General features: G+C 39.8%; 1 protein-coding gene across 3 annotated transcripts in view; it reads right to left on the bottom strand.

The window, feature by feature from the left end:
• Nucleotides 1-1,737: 1,737 nt before the first annotated feature.
• Nucleotides 1,738-22,125, bottom strand: part of Uhrf1bp1l (UHRF1 binding protein 1 like) — an 80,716-nt gene continuing 60,328 nt past the window's right edge. For all 3 annotated transcript variants that reach the window (XM_040755087.1, XM_040755086.1, XM_040755088.1), the window contains 9 exons: nt 19,533-19,726; nt 16,111-17,612; nt 15,556-15,728; nt 13,404-13,546; nt 12,162-12,312; nt 10,669-10,922; nt 9,552-9,660; nt 4,768-4,967; nt 1,738-3,646 (listed from right to left, as the gene is read on the bottom strand). In XM_040755087.1, the coding sequence (XP_040611021.1) occupies nt 3,527-3,646; nt 4,768-4,967; nt 9,552-9,660; nt 10,669-10,922; nt 12,162-12,312; nt 13,404-13,546; nt 15,556-15,728; nt 16,111-17,612; nt 19,533-19,726 (2,846 nt within the window). In that variant the 3' untranslated portion in view covers nt 1,738-3,526. The remainder of the gene's footprint in view (nt 3,647-4,767; nt 4,968-9,551; nt 9,661-10,668; nt 10,923-12,161; nt 12,313-13,403; nt 13,547-15,555; nt 15,729-16,110; nt 17,613-19,532; nt 19,727-22,125) is intronic.

The following is a 22,125-nucleotide window of genomic DNA, read 5'->3' on the forward strand; positions in this document are numbered from 1 at the left end:
ACACTGTATCAAATTATCAAAGATTTAATAAAATGTTATCAAATGGCAGAGAGGCTTCTGTTTAGAATAACGATCCAAGGAAAATCACAAGAGCAGTGAGTGAGGAAACAGCTGCAGCACTGCAGAATAAAGTTGGTGATGGTAGCTCAGGTGAGACAAATCAGGCAAAGCAAAGAGATTTGGTGATGAAACGTGGGAAGGTGTCTTGGTTCAAGATCTGGGTGATGATGTCTAGGACCAGGGTGAGCATACACTGAAACACATCCCTTGGGTGCTGTGGCAGTTTGAATGACAATGTCCACTGGTTCACATGTTTGGATATTTGGTCTCCAGCTGGTGGTGCTGTTTGGCTAGATTTTGAAAATGTGGCCTTGCAGGAGGAAGTACGTCACTAGGGGCAAGCTTTGCAGTTTCAGAGCCAAGCACCGTTTGTAGTTTGCTCTCTCAGCTCCCTGTCTTACAGTTCAGACCATTTCAGCCATCATGCCTGCTGCCTCTACTCTGCCATCATAGGTTTGAACCTTCTGGAACCCTGAGCCCAAATAAAGCCTTTTCTCTATAAGGTGCTTTGCCCGTGGTAGATGTAATAGAAAAGCAACTAATACAGGGGTAGATGTGGGGGAATTCAGTAACGGAGTGGGGAGTGAATATAATTAAAATCCATTGTATGCACTCATGAAATTCTCAAAGAATAAAAATTTTATGTTAAAAAAGAAACAAATACCTTGATTAGATAGACTAAGTTAACAGAGTATTGTTAGACAAAGTATAACTTTCATGCTAAAAATACTATTCTCCTATAACTAATATCAAATGATGGTATTTTGACTTTCTAAGATATGAGAAAAGAATAAATATAATATACGACAAAATGTTTTTGACATAGTAAATTAAAAAGCAAAGCATGTGTGCACATACAGACACAAACAAAGATAGTGAGGTACTGGTAAAAAAAAGACACAAATTCAAATATGACTGAAACACATGGGAAGAGCAGAAATAGGCCTCTGAATTTATAACCAACTAATCTTTGATCAAAATACCAGGAATACAATAGAAAAAGACAGCCACTTTAATACATTATTCTGGGAAAGTGGATGTAGAGGAGTGAAATCAGACTACCATCTTATACTAGATTCAAACATCAACTCAAAGTAGATATAACACTTAAAACAAAAAATCAAAAGCTATTAAAAGTACTTGAAAAAAATGCAGAGAAAAAGCTCTATAACATTAGCCCACCAAAAAAAGAAAAGTTTAAAAAATAAAATCCCTGAGCCAGGGGTGGTAGCACACACCTTTGATTCCAGCACTCAGGAGGCAGAGGCTGGCAGATCTTTAAGTCTGAGGCCAGCCTGGTCTACAGATCAAGTTCCAGGAGAGCCAGGGCTACACAAAGAAACTCTGCATAGTGAAGAAAAACAGTGATTCATCCCTTCATCCCTGCTTGGCAAAGTCTGCAAATGAAAGACTATGTAAAATAAAAATACATAATAGCTCGCTTAAATCAGAACCACAGTATCAATTATGCTTTAGTCAACTTATTCTTAAGCATCACTTTAGTCAACTTATTCTTTCACATTTCCAACAACTCAGTCCCACCAACCCTCCACATCTGCAGTAGAAACTACGAGAATCATTGTGGAGACTTTCCTGAATCTTAACCCACTATGAAAACAGTACTTTTTATAAATTAAAAGAACAAAAATCAGACAAAGCATTTGGAATGCTCCAGAATATTATCACCTCTGTTGTTTATATGATTTCTTGGGAAAGCCAAATACATTTTAAGGGAATAAGGAAACATTCAGTGTCTAGTAACATTAAGCAATATAACATTATACCATAGAAAAGTTTTATATTTATGCAGAATAGGTCAATCCTGAGAAACAGTGTCAGCTCAGTTCATGTCCCATCCATCTCCTGTATGATCTGCTTGTGCTGAGTACATGCCTAGACATCAAAAGTTAGCAGGCTCTATATTCTAAAGCTCTAAGTAGACCTTTGCACTTACTCTAAGGCTACATACAGGTTAGAGTAACAGAGTATAGCGTGATGGTGTGAATACTCTGAGGTAAGATAGTGACAATTTTATTTGTTCTTGGCTGTATGTTGGCTGTCAAACAGTGTCCATACTTTTAAATGATGCCAACTGAAAGGGAAGATATGGGGAAAGGGAGGGTAAATACTGTTCACAATAAAATTTGTATCAGTCCAACACACAATGTAATAAAGTATGTAGTTTCTGTCTAGTTCTCAGGTACAGGGATGGCTATAAGTCCTGCCAACAACAAAGCACCATAAATGTCACAGCGAGGGCCAGGGTTCCCAAGTACCTTTAAGAAAGAACAGTCCAGCTGTCTCGTGGCTTATCTTAGATATATTTATATTTAGGAATGTGAGGTTTAAAATAGACACCACTTAACTTTAATTCTATCAGAAATATATTGTCTTCAAAAACCTGTTTCTTAAAATACTCATGTACTTTTATTTCATAATGCATAATTAAGATTCTCTCATGTTGTTTTCAACCTTAACCCCTAGAAAATAGAATTCAAAATTTACCAATCACTCTTATAGAAGATTGTGTGTATGTGTGTGCACACATGTAAACACACATAGACACACATCACAGAAATTTAATCAAAACTAGCTTTATATTTTTATACGAGAAAACATGTGTAATATGATACTACAGGAATGGTATGAAATTGTTTTATGTGAGTGAAAAACAAATTATGTGAAAACATTCTCCTTAAAGAAGAAAGATAAAGAAATATTAAAATAGTTTTGATTAAAATTTAATAGTTACAAATACTGCCAAATATAGCAAGATAAATTGTTTTTTTTTACTTCTACTGAACATTTAATGGAATGTACAAGTAATGCTTTTAAGTCAATCGCCCACATACTCTAAGAGTTGTGCTTTTTATTTTACATTTGTACCTTATTGAAACGTTATCCATCATTTAAGGTGCCCTTCTTTTCACATTTTCAAGTTACTTTATAAGCTCAGCAGGGTCAAGAGTTTTCAGTTTGTAAACTCAGTAATTATATAATTTATTAATCTGATTGGACTTTTTACAGCAATTAAATAATTATAGATTTAAGTACATAATTTTAAAGCATTTAAAATGTAAGCCTTCTTTTACATTAGCCCTAAAAGCATCTGATTTTCTTTTGTAAATAATAGTAAATTATTAACAAAAAGAAATAAATTCAGCAATCTGCATGAGCACAACAGGTCTTCATTTTTTTTGACATGTTTATAATGAGACACTGAAATTAGGAACCAACAGTTTCCACTGTTTTACAGTGTGTGCGTCCTTCTCTGGACCACACCAGCAGACTGCACCGCTCGCACCCAACGTTTTCTAAACTGAGTCTGGAATAGTCATCACTTCACCACACTCCGTTTTGTTTTATTTTCATGTAAAGGAAACTCTCCCACTAACTGGTTACAGCCATGTTTGTGACACCACCTTCCTCCTCCAGAGCTGCAGTCCGGTTCTTGCGGCCACTCCAGCTACTGAGGGGCCATCCTCTTCATTTGATGGAGAAGAGCATCTCTGGCCAAGTGAGCCTCCGCGAGAGCCATTTTAGCTTGAGCCAGCTCCCGCTTAAGAGACTCGTTTTCCTCCATGAGCTGAAACACATTTGGAAAACGAGAGACTGTAATCACTTCCAGAAAATACAACTAATTCATGTGTGTCACTTGGGACAGTAAAACACCAAGTGCTGGTGACGGTCCCCTTGTGCTGAAATTGTTTGCAGGTGCTGTTTGAAAGCACTTACTATGCAATTAAAAGTGTTCCTAAATTTTGACCCAGTAATTCAAATATGAATTACCTTTTCAGTTCCAAATGTAACAGTGACACTGTTTCGCTGTAATATCCTTGGGCCGCTGTGTCTTCAGTCACAGCTGACCTCCTTCCTCCTCTATGAGCCTCTGTCCTCTGGCTTTTACGTCAGTCCCCTCAACCTTACAGCTTCCACCGTGTTCCTCTTTCATCTCTTACAGGAATCCCGAGTTTTCACAGTGCCTTAGACTGCACAGCTGGTCACTTTCACTTTTATGTAAGTCACTTTTAGATGGCCTTTTCTATCTACATGATTCGACTGGATCATAGAAAAGAGCTAGCCGGGCCCAGAGCAACTCTCTCCTCATCTCCAGATTTACATGCTCAGTATTCCAATAGGCATTTTCTTCCAGGGATCAGAACTTTCTAAGACTTATTCAAGATTTTGCCCTCTCAGAGAACAACATATGAAGATACAATAAAAACTAAGGGCGGTTTGTATGTACCCACATCAATTACAGTGTTCAGTGTCTACGCGGTCAGAGTTGTCATCCAGTGAGTCCTTGGACTCTGTAGAACATTTTGTTTATTTATATTTGCAAACAATCAGAAGCAACTTGCATATTAAGAAATGTCAACCAGAAGGTTCAGAAGTGATAATATATCTACATCCAGACACTGAAATAGGCTGGAAGCAAATGTAATAACATGAGAAACATGTTCTGCAATGCTAAGTGAAATACAGTATTCACACTTGAAAACTAATTTTTTAAGAATGAGTGAGATTCTGAAAGGACAAAAATATTGACAGTACTTCAAGAAGGTAGAAGGAATTCGGATGTTTCTTACCTTGCTCAACATCTCAGGCTTACGTATAGCAGGTCATCAATATGCGTTATGTAAATACTTCAAAGGGGTTTTACTGCTAGTATTTTAGTAATTACCAAGTGCTAGAATTTCCTATTACCTGTTCCCTTGTAAAATCAAAGGAGCGTTCAGGACAGCTGATGGACTGAGAAGGCCAAGGGACCTCTGGGCTTGTCTGAGTGGCCTGGGTGACACTGTGTTGTTTCCTTACATCACACTTCCCGCTGCTCAGCACCACTGAGTCACGGTTGGCATCGGCGTCGCCTTGGAAATCAGTTCCATTGTTAAACATGTGAGAATCTGACCAAACAAACAAAAGCTTAGATAACAATTCAAGTCATTTGACAAATCATTAAGTTTTATTATGAAAAACTAATTTTAAAATGAGAATATATCTGTTAGTATGAGGACAATAATATGTGATAGAAAAATAGGGAAAGAAAAAACACAGCAAAATAAAAATCTCACTCTTTCAAAAGATCACAAAACAATAACAACATGCCAAGAACCTAAAAAATGTGATCAAGATGCTTGTGATAGAAACATAAACAACCTTTAAAAACATTAGTAAAGTGACTACACCACATATAAAACATGAGTAGACACTGGGCATGTAGTAAGGAATGCAAAACTGCCTTACAGTTTTTTTAAATTTCAAATCATTCTATATATGTCCAGAGTGATAGAGCTATGCGACTACTTCAGAGCCTATAGAAAAGGCTCCTGAGGGTTGGCATGGTGGCACATGTCCTGAATCCTGCACTTGGAGGCAAAAGCAAGCAGATGTTTGTAAATTCTAGGGAAGCCTGCTCCAGATGTGAGTTCAAGGATAGCCAGGGCTATGTAGAGAAGAAAACCAAAACAGGAAAATGGCACTTATAAAAATCCCACACCTTAAAAAAAAAAAAAAAACTCTATTTAAAAAAAAACTCGGTAAAAAAAATCCTACACCTTACCACAATAAAAGTATAGGTAACTTACTCAATGTGATGGAGGGTATTGAGAGGCACCTCACATCTGTATTCTCAATATGATGGTTATTGATAGGCACCCCACAGCTGTATTCTCATTGTGATTGAAGGGTATTGAGAGGCACCCCACAGCTGTATTCTCATTGTGATTGAAGGGTATTGAGAGGCACCCCACAGCTGTATTCTCATTGTGATTGAAGAGTATTGATAGGCACCCCACAGCTGTATACTCAGTGGTACTTTTCCTCTTTGTCCAAATTAGGAACAGAACAAGAATGTGTGTTCTTACAACCTCAATACTACCCAGGAGGTTCTTAGCCATTGCAATTGGCAGGGAAGGAAATTGAGACATCCAGACTTAAAGAGAGGAGCAAGACACTTATAGGTGATATGATCTTGTACATATACACACAAAATTAAGCAATTGACTACAAAAAAAAATGGAGGGCTAGAGAGATGGCTCAGTGGTTAAGAGCACTGGCTGTTCTTCCAGGGGTCCTGAGTTCAATTCCCAGCATCTACATGGAGGCTCACAACTGTCTTCTTTGGGCCTGATGTTCTTTTCTGGTGTGCAGATGTTCATACAAAGAAAACATTGCTATACATAAAATAAATAAGTCTAAATAAATAGCTAACAATTGAAACTAATAATTCTGTTCAGCAAGGCTGTAGGATTTTTTTTAATCAGCAGCACAAAAATGAACTATATGTACTGCTATATAGAATAATATTAAAATGAAATTAAGAAAATAATTCCAAACTGGGCATGATGGCACACGCCTTTAACCCCAGCACTGGGAGGCAGAGGCAAACATATCTCTGTGAGCTCCAGGCCAGTCTGGTCTACAAACTGAGTTCCAGGACAACCAGGGCTATTATTACACAGAGAAACCCTGTCTCAAAAAAGGAAAACATAATTCCATTTAAAATGTCTTCCAAAGTGGCATGAGCCCTGTGTTCAACCCCCAGAACCATCCAAAAACATATTTTTAGAGAAAAGACACGTAAATTCAGAAAACAATGTAACATATCCTCTGAGCCAGGTGCAGCTGTGCATGTCTGTAACCCAACTCCAGATGGCCAGATGGGAGACTCCAAGCTCCAGACTAACTTGGGCTACAAAGGAAGATCCTCTCTCAACACAAAACCCCCTATACTCTGGAAATTAAGATCATCATTGCAAAAAATTAAAGATGACCAAAACAGATGACCAAACATTCCCAGATCCACTTACTAGAAAACTTAATATTGTTAGGATATATGGCAATATTGCCCAACAGTCTATGAGAATCTGAGCTAGTATCTGTGTAGAAATTATCACATTTCTAAAATTCATATGGAACTGCAAGGAATTCAAATAGTCAAAGGATATTGAAAAAATACAACAATAAGCTGGGTGGTAGTGGCGCATGCCTTTAATCCCAGCACTCGGGAGGCAGAGGCATGCAGATCTCTGTGAGTTCGAGACCAGCCTAGTCTACACGAGTGAGGTCCAGGACAGCCTCCAAAGCCACAGAGAAACCCTGTCTCAGAAAAAAAAAAAAAAAAAAAAAAAAAAAGAAAGAAAAGAAAAAAGAAAAAGAAAAAATACAACAATAATGAATGACTTCCATTTCCCAATGTCAACATTTACATTTACTCTAAGACCACCTAGCAACCAAGACACAGTAAAGCCTCCCTACATATACATGAGAATTGAATATGGCTGAGAAATAAATCATGTCTGTGATCCCTAACACACCAGAAACCACCAACTCTACCTTATCATGTTGAGTTAAGAGATATATTTAAGAACTAAGTTCATAAAACTCTTAAAGGAAGGCATAAGCATATGTCTTCAGGCTTGGTGATAGACTCCAAGGAAATCAATCCAACGCAAAACAGTAACAAAAGAAAACAGGCATTTAAATTAAATGTGGCTATGTTCCAAATCCATGTAAATTTTCAAGATTTGTTTTATTTTGATTTTATATATTTGAGAGCATCTGTGCATGTGTGTGAAGTGCCTGTGGAAGAACTGGAGTAGGTTTTCCCCTAGGGTCCATGCTGTCTCATCTCAGGTTCTTGGCCTCATTAACAACACCAGGTATTGGCTCTACCTCATGGACCTGGCATTAAATCAGTGAAAAATTGGTTGGTTACTGCCATAATATTCATGCAACCACTGCAACAACAGGCATATATCACAAGAAAGTCATTATTGTAGCTCACAGGGTTTGGAGCTGGGTGGTATGGATGGCTACTTTTCTCCTCTGGTAGTGTGTCCAGCACTGTCCAGCACTATGGATGCTAGCTAGTAGAGGTGAAGCTTCCAGTTGAGAGCCAGTTCCAATTCTCCATATTCTATGCCACCAAAATGCAGTGTCTTTAGCAACAGGATCTATCCTTCAAAATGTGGAGAGTAACCAAATTGGTCACACTATATTGGCAATATGCTATAATGTTTAGGGGATTGTGGGACTCCATTCTTAGGGTTTTATTTCACAGCACATTATGTCTAGTTGGGGTATTGTCTTCCATATTATATGGTGACTATATTTAAATTCTTTTTATATATGCACATATTTTAGAAAGCTTCTACAGTAGGTCATATGGCTTTCAAAAGACCTGTAGTCTCAGTTATCACTACCCCATATTCCCTCCTCTATCCTGTCCTCCCATCCTACTAATCCTCCCATTCCAGCTTTCCTTTTATCCCTTTATATCCTTGAAGAACTCCTTCCTCTGATCCCTTACTAGCTATGTACCTTTTGTGGGTATTCTACATGAAACACTGTATCTAAAGCACAAAGCTAGCATCCATATATAACAAAATATGCAATGCTTGTCTGCCTGGGTCCTGATTACCTCACACAGGATGTATGTTTCTAGCTCCATTTATTTACCTGCATATTTCATTTTTCTTAACAAACAACAGCATAATCCAAGTGTTCCTATGCGGAAGTAGGAGGCAGAGAAAGAAGTTCCTCGCTTGCAGGCAGCTAGCCAGGAGTAAAGAGTGGTAAGGGACAAAGAAACTATCTCAGACAAGATGGAAGGTGAGGGTGAACCAATGCCCGAGGCTGCCCTCAGACTTTCACATGCTGACTGTGGCATCAATGTGCACACAGGCACACAGACACACAGACACCCAGACATCCAGACACACAGGCACACAGACACACAGACACACTGGCACACAGACACACAGGCACACAGGCACACAGGCACACAGGCACCCAGACACCCAGACACACAGACACACTGGCACACAGACACACAGGCACACAGGCACACAAGGCACACAGGCACCCAGACACCCAGACACACAGGCACACAAGGCACACAGGCACCCAGACACCCAGACACCCAGACACCCAGACACACAGGCACCCAGACACACAGGCACACAGACACCCAGACACACAGGCACCCAGGCACACAGGCACACAGGCACACAGGCACCCAGACACACAGACACAGAGACACACAGACACACAGACACACAGGCACCCAGACACACAGGCACACAGACACACAGGCACACAGACACACAGGCACACAGACACAAAGACACACAGACACCCAGACACACAGACACACAGACACACAGGCACCCAGACACACAGGCACACAGACACAGAGGCACACAGGCACACAGACACACAGACACACAGAAACACAGACACACAGACACGGGGTGGGGTCACACAAAACTACAAAGCCTTTCTTGTTTTCATTCAAGACTCATCTGCAGAACAGGTATCAAGCTAACTACTGATGAGTTATTTCCAGGGTTTATACATCGATATTGTAGACTAATGTGACTCCTGCCAATCTGTGCAAAGCCAACAGTGGGTGACAAAACAATCAGCACGCAGATAGATGATTCAGTGTCAGTGTGTCAGGTGCTCCTGGCGTCACTGTAGTGTACCTCTGATGTGGAAAGAGCCATCATCATTCCTCTCCACCACAAGATGATCAATATGGACAGTCACAGGACTTGGCTGCAGGGACACTGTGCTACTCCGGGGACTGTCATCCTGGAGGGAAGGGATGGAATATTGGCATGTTCTTATTAAAGTATTCAAATGGTTGGCACACGCCTTTAACCTCAGCACTCAGGAGGCAAAGGCAGGCCAATGTCTCTGAGTTTGAGGCCAGCCTGGTCTATAGAAAGAATTCCAGGACAGCCAGGGCTACACAGTAAAACCCTGTCTCAAAGAGAAAAAAATTAAAATAGTCGACTGGAATAAAACATGACTTTAGTTAATTCTACTTTTAGTGAGTTATATATAAATTTATCTATATAATTTTAGTATGTCACAACATTGCCTGCACAATTTTTCCCCTTCTAAAAAAGATCTCTAACATTCACTGTAAAGATTACTCCTTCACTTTCATAAATTCTAGCAGAGGACATAATTTAGAGAAGGCATGATTTTAGACATGAAACGAAGTCCAGAAAAGGTAATGTAAACATTTATGAAAATCAAAATTTAGTTCTTCAGAGATTTACAGCTAAGCACTGAGTCAAACTCCTAGAATCCAGTTGCAGAGAGGAGGAATGATGAGCAAAGGGGTCAAGACCATGCTGGAGAAACCCAAACAGCTGACCTGAGCAAGTGGGAGCTCACGGACCCCAGACTGATGGCTGGGAAACCAGCATTGGACTGAACCAGGCTCCCTGAACATGAGTGTCAGTAAGGAGGTCTGAGAGGAGGCCTGAGAAGTCTATGGGGCCTCTGGGACTGGAGCCAGTATTTATCCCTAGTGTAAGAATGGCTTTGGGAATCCATTCCCTATGGAGGGTTACTCTCTCAGTTTCAATACATGGGGGAGGGCCTAGGTTCTGCACCAAATGACGTGACACACTTTGACGGTCCCCCATTGGAGGCCTCACTCTCCTTGGGGAGTGAATAGGGGGTGGGATGGAGGGGTTGGTGGGGGGTATGGGAGGATTGGAGGGAGAGGGAAGTGGGACTGGTATGTAAAATAAGATTGTTTCAATTTAAATAAAAATTAATTAAAAAAAACAGTTCTTAACATACTTTTAAATTTATCTTTGTATTGGAAACTTGTATCTTCATTGGCATTACAGTTGCAACAGTTTCATCTTCCAAAAAATGTTGAATATTCAAAAGAGAAGATGTTAGAAACTCGGTACTAAAGTTCTCTATGTGGCATTGGAGAAATCCATTTTTTTCTGCAAGCAAAGAGTGTATTACAGCACCAGGCCCACTTTCAAACCTCAGAGAAATCTCAGGAGAGGATTTGGGATGAATTACAGCTTTCTGGTCAGAACCTAAGAAACAAACATAAAAACGGTAAATTTGTAACACAACTAAAAAAGAACGTTATATACCATTAAGATTATAGTAAAAATAACAAAGAAACTGCATATTAAAGGAATACATGAAACAACTGTAACATTGACTAGTTTAAAGGGATCTATAGTGTAACTAAGATAAGCACCATAATTTCACTTTTTCTGGGTAATTTTCAAATACTATACTAGCATTTCTACATTTCCTACTTTTTAATAGCAAACTTCATGATAAACTCTGAAAAGCTACGCTCTCCAGTTTCAACCCAGCAGCCACAGCACTTAAAATGACTCTTAGACTTTGCACCTTCCTCATTAAATCAGAGCCTCAAACAATGTAAAAGTATACAAGATGTTGTTGAAACAGTCCTGAAAAACACTTGAGATTGAAAGTATAGAATATATGTAATCCATGTGTAACTACATTTATTTATGGATTTTATGGATTGACATTGTTTCAAGAAAGAATTTGAGTTGGTTTACCAAGATAAACACCAATGTTTAGAAACAAATTTTAAAACTTCAATAGAAGCTCTATATAACATACAGTTTAAAGGGCTACTAGTAGCCGGGCGTTGGTGGCGCACGCCTTTAATCCCAGCACTCGGGAGGCAGAGGCAGGCGGATCTCTGTGAGCTCGAGGGCAGCCTGGTCTACAGAACGAGTGCCAGGACAGTTTCCAAAACAATAAAGAGAAACCTTGTCTCAAAAAATCAAAAATAAAAAAAAAGGCTACTAGTAATGGAAAGATTGAGGTCAATTAGCTGTGAACAGAAAAAGTGGGATATTTTGTTTATTTTATGACAACTAATGTCAGAATAGTAACACCTACACGGCACACAAGGACAGGATGAGAAGAAGAGAAAAGCTGGAGACAAACCCCAGCTGTTGTCAGTTCTAATCAGTCAAAGATTACAAAAGGCCAGGAGCCTTTTTTTCCCTAAGAAATGGTAAATTTACCTCCACCTCCCAGAATAGGAAATGACAGCATACTTTCTGATATTATGCAAGATTGTATTTATTCCTATACATTTTGTATCATATAGAATTCCATACACATAGCAAAGGAAAATCTCACTCTGGTATTGTATTGAATATGGTCCTCCTTGAGCTGAGTCATTATAAAGCAGGACTATTAGTGAGTCATGAATAGAACACCAAAAATTTAAAACATATTTAAGTACTTTGTGTGAAAAGTGGTTTAATGAAAACCCTTACCGATTGGACGGTTTCCAAGGTAGTTCCGAAGACTAATGTTGCCTAACTGACTCGGTGTCACCTGGTTCACCTGAAGACAGATTTCTGTGTCTTCTCCCCGGATGTCAATTTCCCCATTAATGCCAGTGATTTTAAACACCACGACTGACATCTATCAATGATTGTATAAGCATTGTTAGTACACCATGTAATTCTAAACAAAATTAAACAAATAATAAAAGAAATAAATCTTAACCTCTACAAATACCATTCTGACTTGTCACTCAAGCTGCCCTCATGGCCCACACAGCCTAGCCATTGTATTTTATAGCTTAAGCATCTCTAGTTCTAAATCAGAAATCGACTACTTTTCAAGTAACAATGCAATGCCATGAGTGAAAAATTCCATACCATTGAGCTGCTTCCCAAGACTACCGAAAAACTGTACAAAATTATCTACAGGTTATGTATATAAGGAATCCGTGAAAAATAACCAATTTTGGGTTTAGAATTGGGTTCGATACACAAGATATCTCATACTTATATGTCAAAATTCCAAAATTTCTCGAGTACTTCTGTATTTAAGTACCTCTGTGCCCAAGAATTTTGGACAAAGGATATTCAATCTTTGGTTACAAAGACTAATAATATGATGCCGGGCGGTGGTGGCGCACGCCTTTAATCCCAGCACTCAGGAGGCAGAGACAGGCGGATCTATGTGAGTTCGAGGCCAGGCTGGACCGATAGCCTCCAAAACAATACAGAGAAACCCTGTCTCGTAAAACCAAAAAAAAGACTAATAATATGACATAACCACATATGAATGGGTGTTCAATAAAGCTAGTGCATGTCTAAACTCCTTCACTGTGTCAAACGAGGGTTAAAAGAAACTAACAACCTATTTCCTATTTGTAGAAGGGCATTCATTGTAAGGACTGGCTACTATCTATGCCATCGCACTTGTAAAAAGTATACTCAAAGGGAACTAAGATATTGGTCAAAATATAAATGGGACAGAAGATGGAAAAAATGAAGAACAGACCTATTCCCTTCCCTTCTTCAGAAAACAAAAAACAAACAAACAAAACAGTAAAGCTCAGGAACAGCCAGTTGATTAGCAAAAAGAATTTTCAAGAGTAGAAGCAGCGAAGTAAATTATCCAGCATTCAAGCTATCATCTTATAAATGAAGGTCTTAAGATGTGCATGCATCAAGCATGAAGCACAGTTGGTATTTCTTCCCACGGAACCCTGAGATGCTTACCAGGTCATCACGGCTCTCCAGAGCGCCCTCTGAGTTAGTACTGATGGCATCGGGAGAGGCTTCCCCACAATTCTGCATATTTGCATTAGTGTTCACACTCTCTGCAGGACTCTGGCAATTTGTACTTGAGTTCCTTTTAATTGCTGAAATAATATAAAAGTAAATTAATAAATTAAAATCTGTTGATATATGTTCCAGCAATGTTTATATTTATCAAAAAAGGACTATTCCCTTTAACTCTTTCAAGCAAAGCCTTATTCAATTAGTAGTAAGAAAATACAGACAAATTATGGTCTGTTAGCACAACAATAAAATGTCAGAGATACTGTGCTGGCTAGATTTATGTCAATTTGATACAACTACAGCCATCTGAGAGAAAGAAACCTCGATTGAGAAAATGCCTCCATATAAGACTGTGTTCTAGTCTGTAGAGCATTTTCTTAATTAGTGATTTATTGGGGAGTCTAACCCATTGTGGATGGTGCCACTCCAGGACTGATGGTCCTGGTTTCGGTAAGAAAGCAGGCTGACCAAGTCATGAGGAGCAAACCAGTAAGCAGTGCCCCACTAAAATTTCTGCATCAGCTCCTGCCTCCAGATTCCTGCCCTGTTTGAGTTCCTGTCCTGGCTTCCTTCAGTGATGAACTACAACACGGAAGTATATGCTAAGTAAACCCTTTCCTCCTCAACTTGTTTTGTAGTCATGGTGTTTCATTGCAGACACGGAAACCCTAAGACAAGGTGCTAAAGTCTGGTAAAATAGCAATGACAATGATGATAAGCATCAGATAAACAAATACACTTCCTACTGCTGCAATGGGAAGTCCTGTCAGCCTCACGTCTCCCATCTACCCACACTGCATCGCTTCAGTCTAAATACTAGACTCTCTTCTCTCCGTCAAGACAGCAACTCTCAAATCACCTCTCACATGAACTGAATACCACATGACTGTTCTCCATTACAGTCTAGCTGCCTAGACATTTCAGCGTGTTGTGCTTCAATACACCTCAAGCTATCCATAGTAAAAAAAGACAATTTTTGTATCTACCACAGACTAATACTGTAATATACTATAAAAGAACTATTACAAACCAGGTCGTGGTGGCACACGCTTTTAATCCCAGCACTTGGGAGACAGAGGTAGGTGAATCTCTGTGAATTCGAGGCCAGCCTGGTCTACAGAGCAAGTTCCAGGACAGCCAAGGTTGTTACATAGAGAAACCCTATCTTGAAAAACAAAACAACAAAAAAACCTAAACCAAAACAAAAAAAGAACCATTACAAAAATGTGATGACACAAATCAAAGACAAAAAAAAACATCAGCCCCAACTCAGCACTGTTAACTCCTATGTAACTATTTGGTTTCTACCTTGATGCTGGTCAATGTGGAATGCTCAGTAACTTGTGCACCAGAGGTGGCACCAGAGGTGTTTGTGACTGTAACTGTGGCATATGAAGTTAACAGAGCATTTTAGAGTCTTCCTCACAGTCCAGGGATTAAGGATTCTATGATGAAAATGTTTGCTAAACTGTACAAAAAGTAAAACAGCTTTCCAGGCACAGCTATGAGAATCTGAGGTGGAAAAATATTTGTCACAGTAAAGAAAATGAGACGTGGGACCTGCAAGATGGATCAGTGGGTAAAGATGCTTGCCACCAAGCCTGAAAACATGTGTTTCATCCCTAGAATCCACATGGTGGAAGAGTGAACAACTCCTGCAAGTTGTCCTCTGTCTCTACAATCATGCCATGAAGCATACGTGTTACCCTGTCCAACACACTCCAATAGATAGACAAATTTCAAAAAGGATTAAGGATTCTAAATTCACAGTCTTAAAGCATGAGACATTTCTAAGATCAAACTGGAAAATAACATGATCAGATTTATATTTGGGGGAATAATCTGTTTATAGAGTGAAAAAATAAATAAAAACAAAAAACCAACCAACCTGCAAATGAACAAAGGCAGAAGAGAGGAGATTCATTAGAACAGCCACTAGGAAGCTCTACTCTAGGAATACAGGGCTGGACATAGAGAAATGAAGTCATTCTGCCTGACACAATGGGAACACAGAACCGTAAGGACTCAAGCAGCACTCCTTGTAAGAGTACTCATCTCTAGTGAGGACTCTCACACCACAATGCTTTACCTTTTCCCAACAACACATGGCTATCACTTCCATCGCTCTCCAACGGCTCTTCCAACACCATGCTGTCCAGTGAGATGGTATCCAGGGAGACCTGAGAGGTGCTCCTTTTCATGTTCTTGTAAGAAACACAGAGTGGAGCTGGGGTGGGTGGGCAACGTTCCTTAGGTTTTACACTGTTGGCAAACAAAATTAATAGAAACTTACTGCAGGTATAGGGAAGAAGTTCACCCTAAAATACTCTCAATAGCTGTGGGGAGAGTGCGTGCACCCTGTCATCCCAGCAAAGGCTAAAGGAGTACTGGACTCCTAACCTGCCCTGCAGAGATGCTGGCCATCACGGAAAACAACTGTAGTAAAGCTAGCATATCACAGAGCATCCAAAAGTATACCAAAAGGTAGGAAGAGCTCAGCGGCCTCCTCAGCTTCAGAAAATAGACTCTTAGTCATAACAAAGCCACAACTAGAGGTTTTCTGCTCCCAAGCAAAAGAAACAAGCCAAAGAAACAACAATAACAAAAGTAAAACCATTCACATCTCAACAGCACCATTCATTACCTTACGGATGGCTGGGATTTGAGTGATCTGGCTGTGGGGACCTCTTCTTTGCTGTCCTCCAGGTTCTCAGGGACTGAAGGTCCTTCAGGAAAGAAATCTTCAGCTCTGAAGATAGACTCTATAGTTCCACTTCCTTTACCAGCTAGCGCATTTGAGGGTGCACTCTGATTACCACCGTTATTCAGTAAAAGCCTATTTGAGTCATCTCTGTAGTTCAAGACATTATCCGAGTCTGTGCAAGACACATCCTTTCTGTGACTTACTTCTGCCATCACCTCTCCTGAGTCACTCTTGTAAACAAGCCCACTGCTTTCATCCTCACTTATTTTCCCTAAATGTTTATCTGATAAATAGTCCAGAAAGGAACTGCCTTTTTGCAGATTTGTGTCACTGGCTGACTTGAAAAGCAAAGGATCCTTCAAAGGGACATGGCTAAGGTCAACACTCATCGATCTGTTGTCTGACATGTGATTAAGAGCAGCATTTCTAATTCGATGTATACCACTCCCACCTTGTTTTCTCTTTGAAGACAAAAGGCCCCCATTTTCTGAGGGTAGGTAGTCAGGAAGCAGCGGGCTCACACTTTCAGAAGCAGGAGAGCGCAAAGTGCTCTCGTGGTCCACAGGGTGCAGCAGCAGGGCGAGCTCTGCACTCCTAAGCAAAACCCCAATGCAAACGGAAGTGTGAGAAGCAGGATTGCCGGTCACAGCTTCCACATCCTTCCGCAGGGAATCCGAAAGCACCATGAGCGACTCGTGTATGAAGAGCAGCAGCAGATACTGGTAGTGATTGATCTGCATGCTGACATGCTTATGAACACGGACCAGGACGTGAACATCCGCATCTGAAGACGGAGAGGAAAACCGTAGGAAGGCTTCTGATGCAGGTCTCTGACCACCATTTGTCAACGGCTCAGACTCTGTACTATAATACTCCTTCAAGAGTTTCTTCCGCTTCATTCGGCCAGCCAGATCACTGGACTCACTTTGGGAGGTATTCAGAGACACTTGACCACAAGTCTGGAGCTCTTTCTGTAACTCTGCATATCTCGTTGGTTGGCAAATCCAGATGGACAGAGGGAAGGAGTCTACAAAGCTTATTGGCCGTCCCTTTCCACTTTTCATCCCTTCGTAGTCTATCCAAAACTGGGAGAAGTACACCGCCCACACATCGCTGGCAGCAGACGTCTTAAGAGTGTTTTTATTCAATTTGGGAATAATATTCCCTTTATAAACTTCATGCATTTTGGTGTCTTGCTCATGAGCATGTCTCTGGAAGATTGGATGGAGAAGATTAAAACTGTCACAGGATTTGGGAAATCTAGTATAAGTTTTGCTAAAGAAATCACAGTCTTTGAAGTCTTGAAACAAAGCCTCCAGGTCTGAGTGCCGGCAGTTTGGGCAGTGCCTTGTGTTGGTGGCGGTCATTTCGGAACTCTGGATAGATACTGTGTGAGGCTGATCTTGATGGCAGCCTGCTTTCATTTCAGAAGGAATGACAAACTGGAAAAGAAAACAATCTAGTTCAATTTACAAATCTGGATAAAATACAAGGCCTTGTAATTAGTTTTATTGATACTTTCCCTCAAAATACTTCTTTCCTTTCCTGATATAAATCACCTTTTCGCCCTCTGTTGAGTCTCCTAAAAATTCAGTTAACAAATTAACCACTGAGGATACATGTCTTGTGAGACATCACATGTATTAACAATGCTCATGATTATGTATTTTAAATGCAATAATCAGAAAAATACAGGTGCGATGGATGTAGCTCACTGGTAAAAACACATGGTATTATTTGCAAGGCCTTAGCACTACAGCACATAAATGAATAAATACATAAGTAAATAGATGCATTTTTCAAAACTTTAAGTGTTTATGAGTTCACAAAAAAAAGTAAGTCTGAAGAACAATACTGGTATTTTGTTAAGATTTTTAAATGCAAGTGTTTTAGGAGATAAATGACAGTGTCTAGACAGACAGATGTCATCATACTCAGTCGTCTGGGCTGGATGCGAGAGCACACATCTGTCATCCCAGCACTCGAGAGAAACTGGCAGGGGATCTGTTAAGAAAACACAACTAGGATGATGGGTCAAACTTTACTGGAATAATTTTCAAGGGTGAACTGAATGTAGTCTTTGAGTGTTCATAGCAAGGAGTTTAGTTTCTAGGCACTGTTCATACCTATCTCAAACAGTCATAGAATATGCCCCTTTATGCCAAATTGAGAAGATTTTTATTTATGCCAGGAAATGTGGAGTATTATTTGTATAATGTTTTATTTTGTTTGTTTGTTTCTTGAGACAGGGTTTCCCAGTGTAATAGCTCTGGCTGTCCTGGAACTTGCTTCATATACCAGGCTGATATTGAACTCACCGAGATCCACCTGCCTCTGCCTCCTGAGTGCTGGGATTAAAGGAATGCACCACCACCACCCAGCTTTGTATAATTTCTTTAAAAAGGTTACCTTACATAATCCATCAACAACAGACCTTGCAGTAAATTTTCAGTTATGCCCAGGGCTTACTCTATTTACTAAACTGTTTTGTCTTTTAATCTTTTCCCTTTAAAACCAAAGAATATACACAGCTCAGATTAGCAGTTACCCATAGTAAAAATCCACTTTTTGGTTAACTTTGGATATGAAGTATAGAATAATATGAACAAATACAACTCATACAATTTTAAAACTTTGTTGTATATTTAACCTTTTTGAGAAGAAAAAAATGTATAAACCCTGTAGCAAGAGGGAAAGGACTAAAGATTTTTAAAGACCTTTTTTGTAATATTTATCCATTTATGTATTTGTTTATTTTGATGTAGTGTCATAGGGAGTGTGTGGAAGTCAGAGGACAACTAGCAGAGTCAGTTTTTCACCCATAATGTGGGACCCGGAGATTGAACTCAGGTAATACAAGCCTTTACCTGCTGAGCCATCCCACTAAACATTTACATTTTACTGCTAGAGCTTATTTCCAAATGAATAGAAATTAGAGAAAAATTAAAATCATAAATACACAAATGAAGAAAAAGCAGTCTCTTACATTTTCTATAACTGCAAATCAAAATTCAATCTTAAATTTCAACATAAAAATTAAGATTATAATTTAATTTATTCACATCTAAACACAGCATTATATCCTGGAATTCACCATCAGTTTTATTTCTATAAATACGGTTTTGCTCTCAGCTGGATGTATTGGCACATGCGTTTAATCCCAGCACTTGGGAGGCAAAGGCAGGTGGACTGATCTATGTGAGCTGCATGGTGAGATCCTGTCTGTCTGTCTGTCTGTCTGTCTCTCTCTCTCTCTCTCTGTCTCTTTCTCTCCCTCTTACACACACACACACACACATACACACACACACACACACAGAATAAAACAGCTGTATTCTAGCAGTCACTTGTGTGTACAATACCTTTAACATTAAGCCATCAACTCGAATATCAACGTGCTCATCAGATTTTGAATTGTCATTCAACTTGTACACAGTCATGAACTGATTAAGACTCTGCTTTAAATCTAGCAGGAACTGGTTTAGCCACAGAATGCTTCTTTCATCTACAGTAAATTGTAGAGCATTCAGCTGGCTATACAGGTTAGGGGATGGAACTGTGGAGAAAAAAAAATTAAACATTAATGAACAGACAGCTAATGCTTCCCCAGAAAAGATATTCTTTCTTAATAAATAGCACATATGAAGTTAGATATGTGACTAACAGCAAATATAGACACAAGACATTTTCCACTGCTTCAATAACTGAAAAATATAGTTTAATGTAAAATTAAATGTATAGACAGAAAGTACTATCAGAGTCACACAAAAGCAAACTTCTAAAACCATTACCTTTGAAAACTACCGTGTCAATGTCATGACCCATGTGACCTGTCTGTAAAGCCTTTCCTAGCTGCAGCGCACTCTGCATCCTCTAATAAGCAGTTTCCTAGGAAAGTGATGTGCTGGGCAGAAAGCCCAAGAGGAAGAAGTATGAGCAGCTCACTTCCTCTTTAATAAAGGCTCAGAGCAGTGCTTCGGGCAAAGCACTAACTGAAGTGTCTCTAGTAATCTGCTAATGCACACTCAGTTTCCTCCCACTAGGCTAATGCTGATAATTAGAGGGTATATCACTTCTGAAACCACAGCTCTATTAATCACAAAAGCTACACGTTTGAGAACAGCTTGATAAGGTCTTTATAAAACTAAGAATCCTGAGAGAGGACCCCAATTTTCCCAGTAACAAGTGACATACCAAGTGAGGCTCTCCACAGTTTCTGATAACTATGGCTCACATTTATGGTAACTATAACTAATAGTTCAACAACAGACTGAACTCTTCTTTCAATTTATTGATACTACCTCCTACAGAACCAACTCCCGCTCTTAGCTGAATACATACAGATTTTTGTTGTTCCAAAGAAAAAGACCATTTATTCTAGAGATGAAGTCTTTCCACAGTGATATATCTTACTCCCTTAGATCTAAGATCAATGGCATGAGCTAAGGATGGACTGAAACCTCTGGTTCTGCCCTTAACCCATTCTTGTCAGGGGTTAAAGTCCCTGTAATTGGAGAACTTAAGACAGAAGGAGTACATAGTGAGATGGTTCACAGGGGCCTTGAAGATGATGAAGACATGACATTGATTATTGGTCGAAGGATAACTATAGGAACAGAATATATAGCCTGAAAGTAAAATGAGGACCTAGATATCCAGATACTCCTTCATCAGTCCAATCTGTAACAAAATATAGTATGAACGGAATAAGCAAATTTACCAGGTTGGTGGATACCCAGAGCACATTACTGTCAGCAAAACTTGCATAACATTAAAATTATATTCTGGGGTACTAGAGAGATGGCTCAGAGGTTAAGAGGATTGGCTTCTCTTCCAGAGGTCCTGAGTTCAATTCCCAGGAACCACATGGTGGCTCACAGCTATCATAATGAGATCTAATGCCCTCTTATAGCGTGCAGGCATATATTCCAGCAGAACATTGCATGGATAATTTTAAAAAAAACATTTAAAAAAGTTATGTTCTGGGCTAAGACATCTTAATGATGTCCAAAGAAAATCCAAAGTTTCCACAGGCACACAATTCATTTTAATGATCTAAACTTGTCTTTAATGATCTAAACTTGTCTAAAATCAACAACCTCCTATGCATATAAATGTTTTGATTAAGTAAAGGAATCCTAGTAAGTAAAAATGACCTGACTTTTACAAAGATATAATTACTATGCATACACCCATTACATTCTCAGGTGGTAGGAGGGAAAACACATATTATAATGCTTCCTTCTGTTGTTAAGGCATTCTGATTTAAACACTAACCCTGACGTACGTGAAAATGAATTCAGGTCCACAAAGCGAAAACATGACAAAGAACACTAAGTGGCAAGAAACTATGTTTCTGAAACGTAAAATCTTAAGGAGGAGAAGCAGGAATGGTGTGTTCTCTCCATCCTGGAGAGACAGGAATGGTGTGCTCTCTCCATCCTGCAAAAGCAGGAATGGTGTGCTCTCTCCTTCCTGGAGAGACAGGAATGGCGTGTTCTTTCCTTCCTGGAGAGGCAGGAAAAGTGTGCTCTCTCCATCCTGGAGAGGCAGGAAAAGTGTGCTCTCTCCATCCTGGAGAGACAGGAATGGTGTGCTCTCTCCTTCCTGGAGAGACAGAGATGGTGTGTTCTCTCCATCCTGGAGAGACAGGAATGGTGTGTTCTCTCCATCCTGGAGAGACAGGAATGGTGTGCTCTCTCCATCCTGCAAAAGCAGGAATGGTGTGTTCTCTCCATCCTGCAAAAGCAGGAATGGTGTGCTCTCTCCATCCTGGAGAGACAGGAATGGTGTGCTCTCTCCATCCTGGAGAAACAGGAATGGTGTGCTCTCTCCATCCTGGAGAGACAGGAATGGTGTGCTCTCTCCATCCTGGAGAGACAGGAATGGTGTGCTCTCTCCTTCCTGGAGAGACAGAGATGGTGTGTTCTCTCCATCCTGGAGAAACAGGAATGG

Source organism: Mesocricetus auratus, unplaced genomic scaffold (assembly GCF_017639785.1).
Source record: "Mesocricetus auratus isolate SY011 unplaced genomic scaffold, BCM_Maur_2.0 Super-Scaffold_100011, whole genome shotgun sequence".
NCBI classification, from domain to species: Eukaryota; Metazoa; Chordata; class Mammalia; order Rodentia; family Cricetidae; genus Mesocricetus; species Mesocricetus auratus.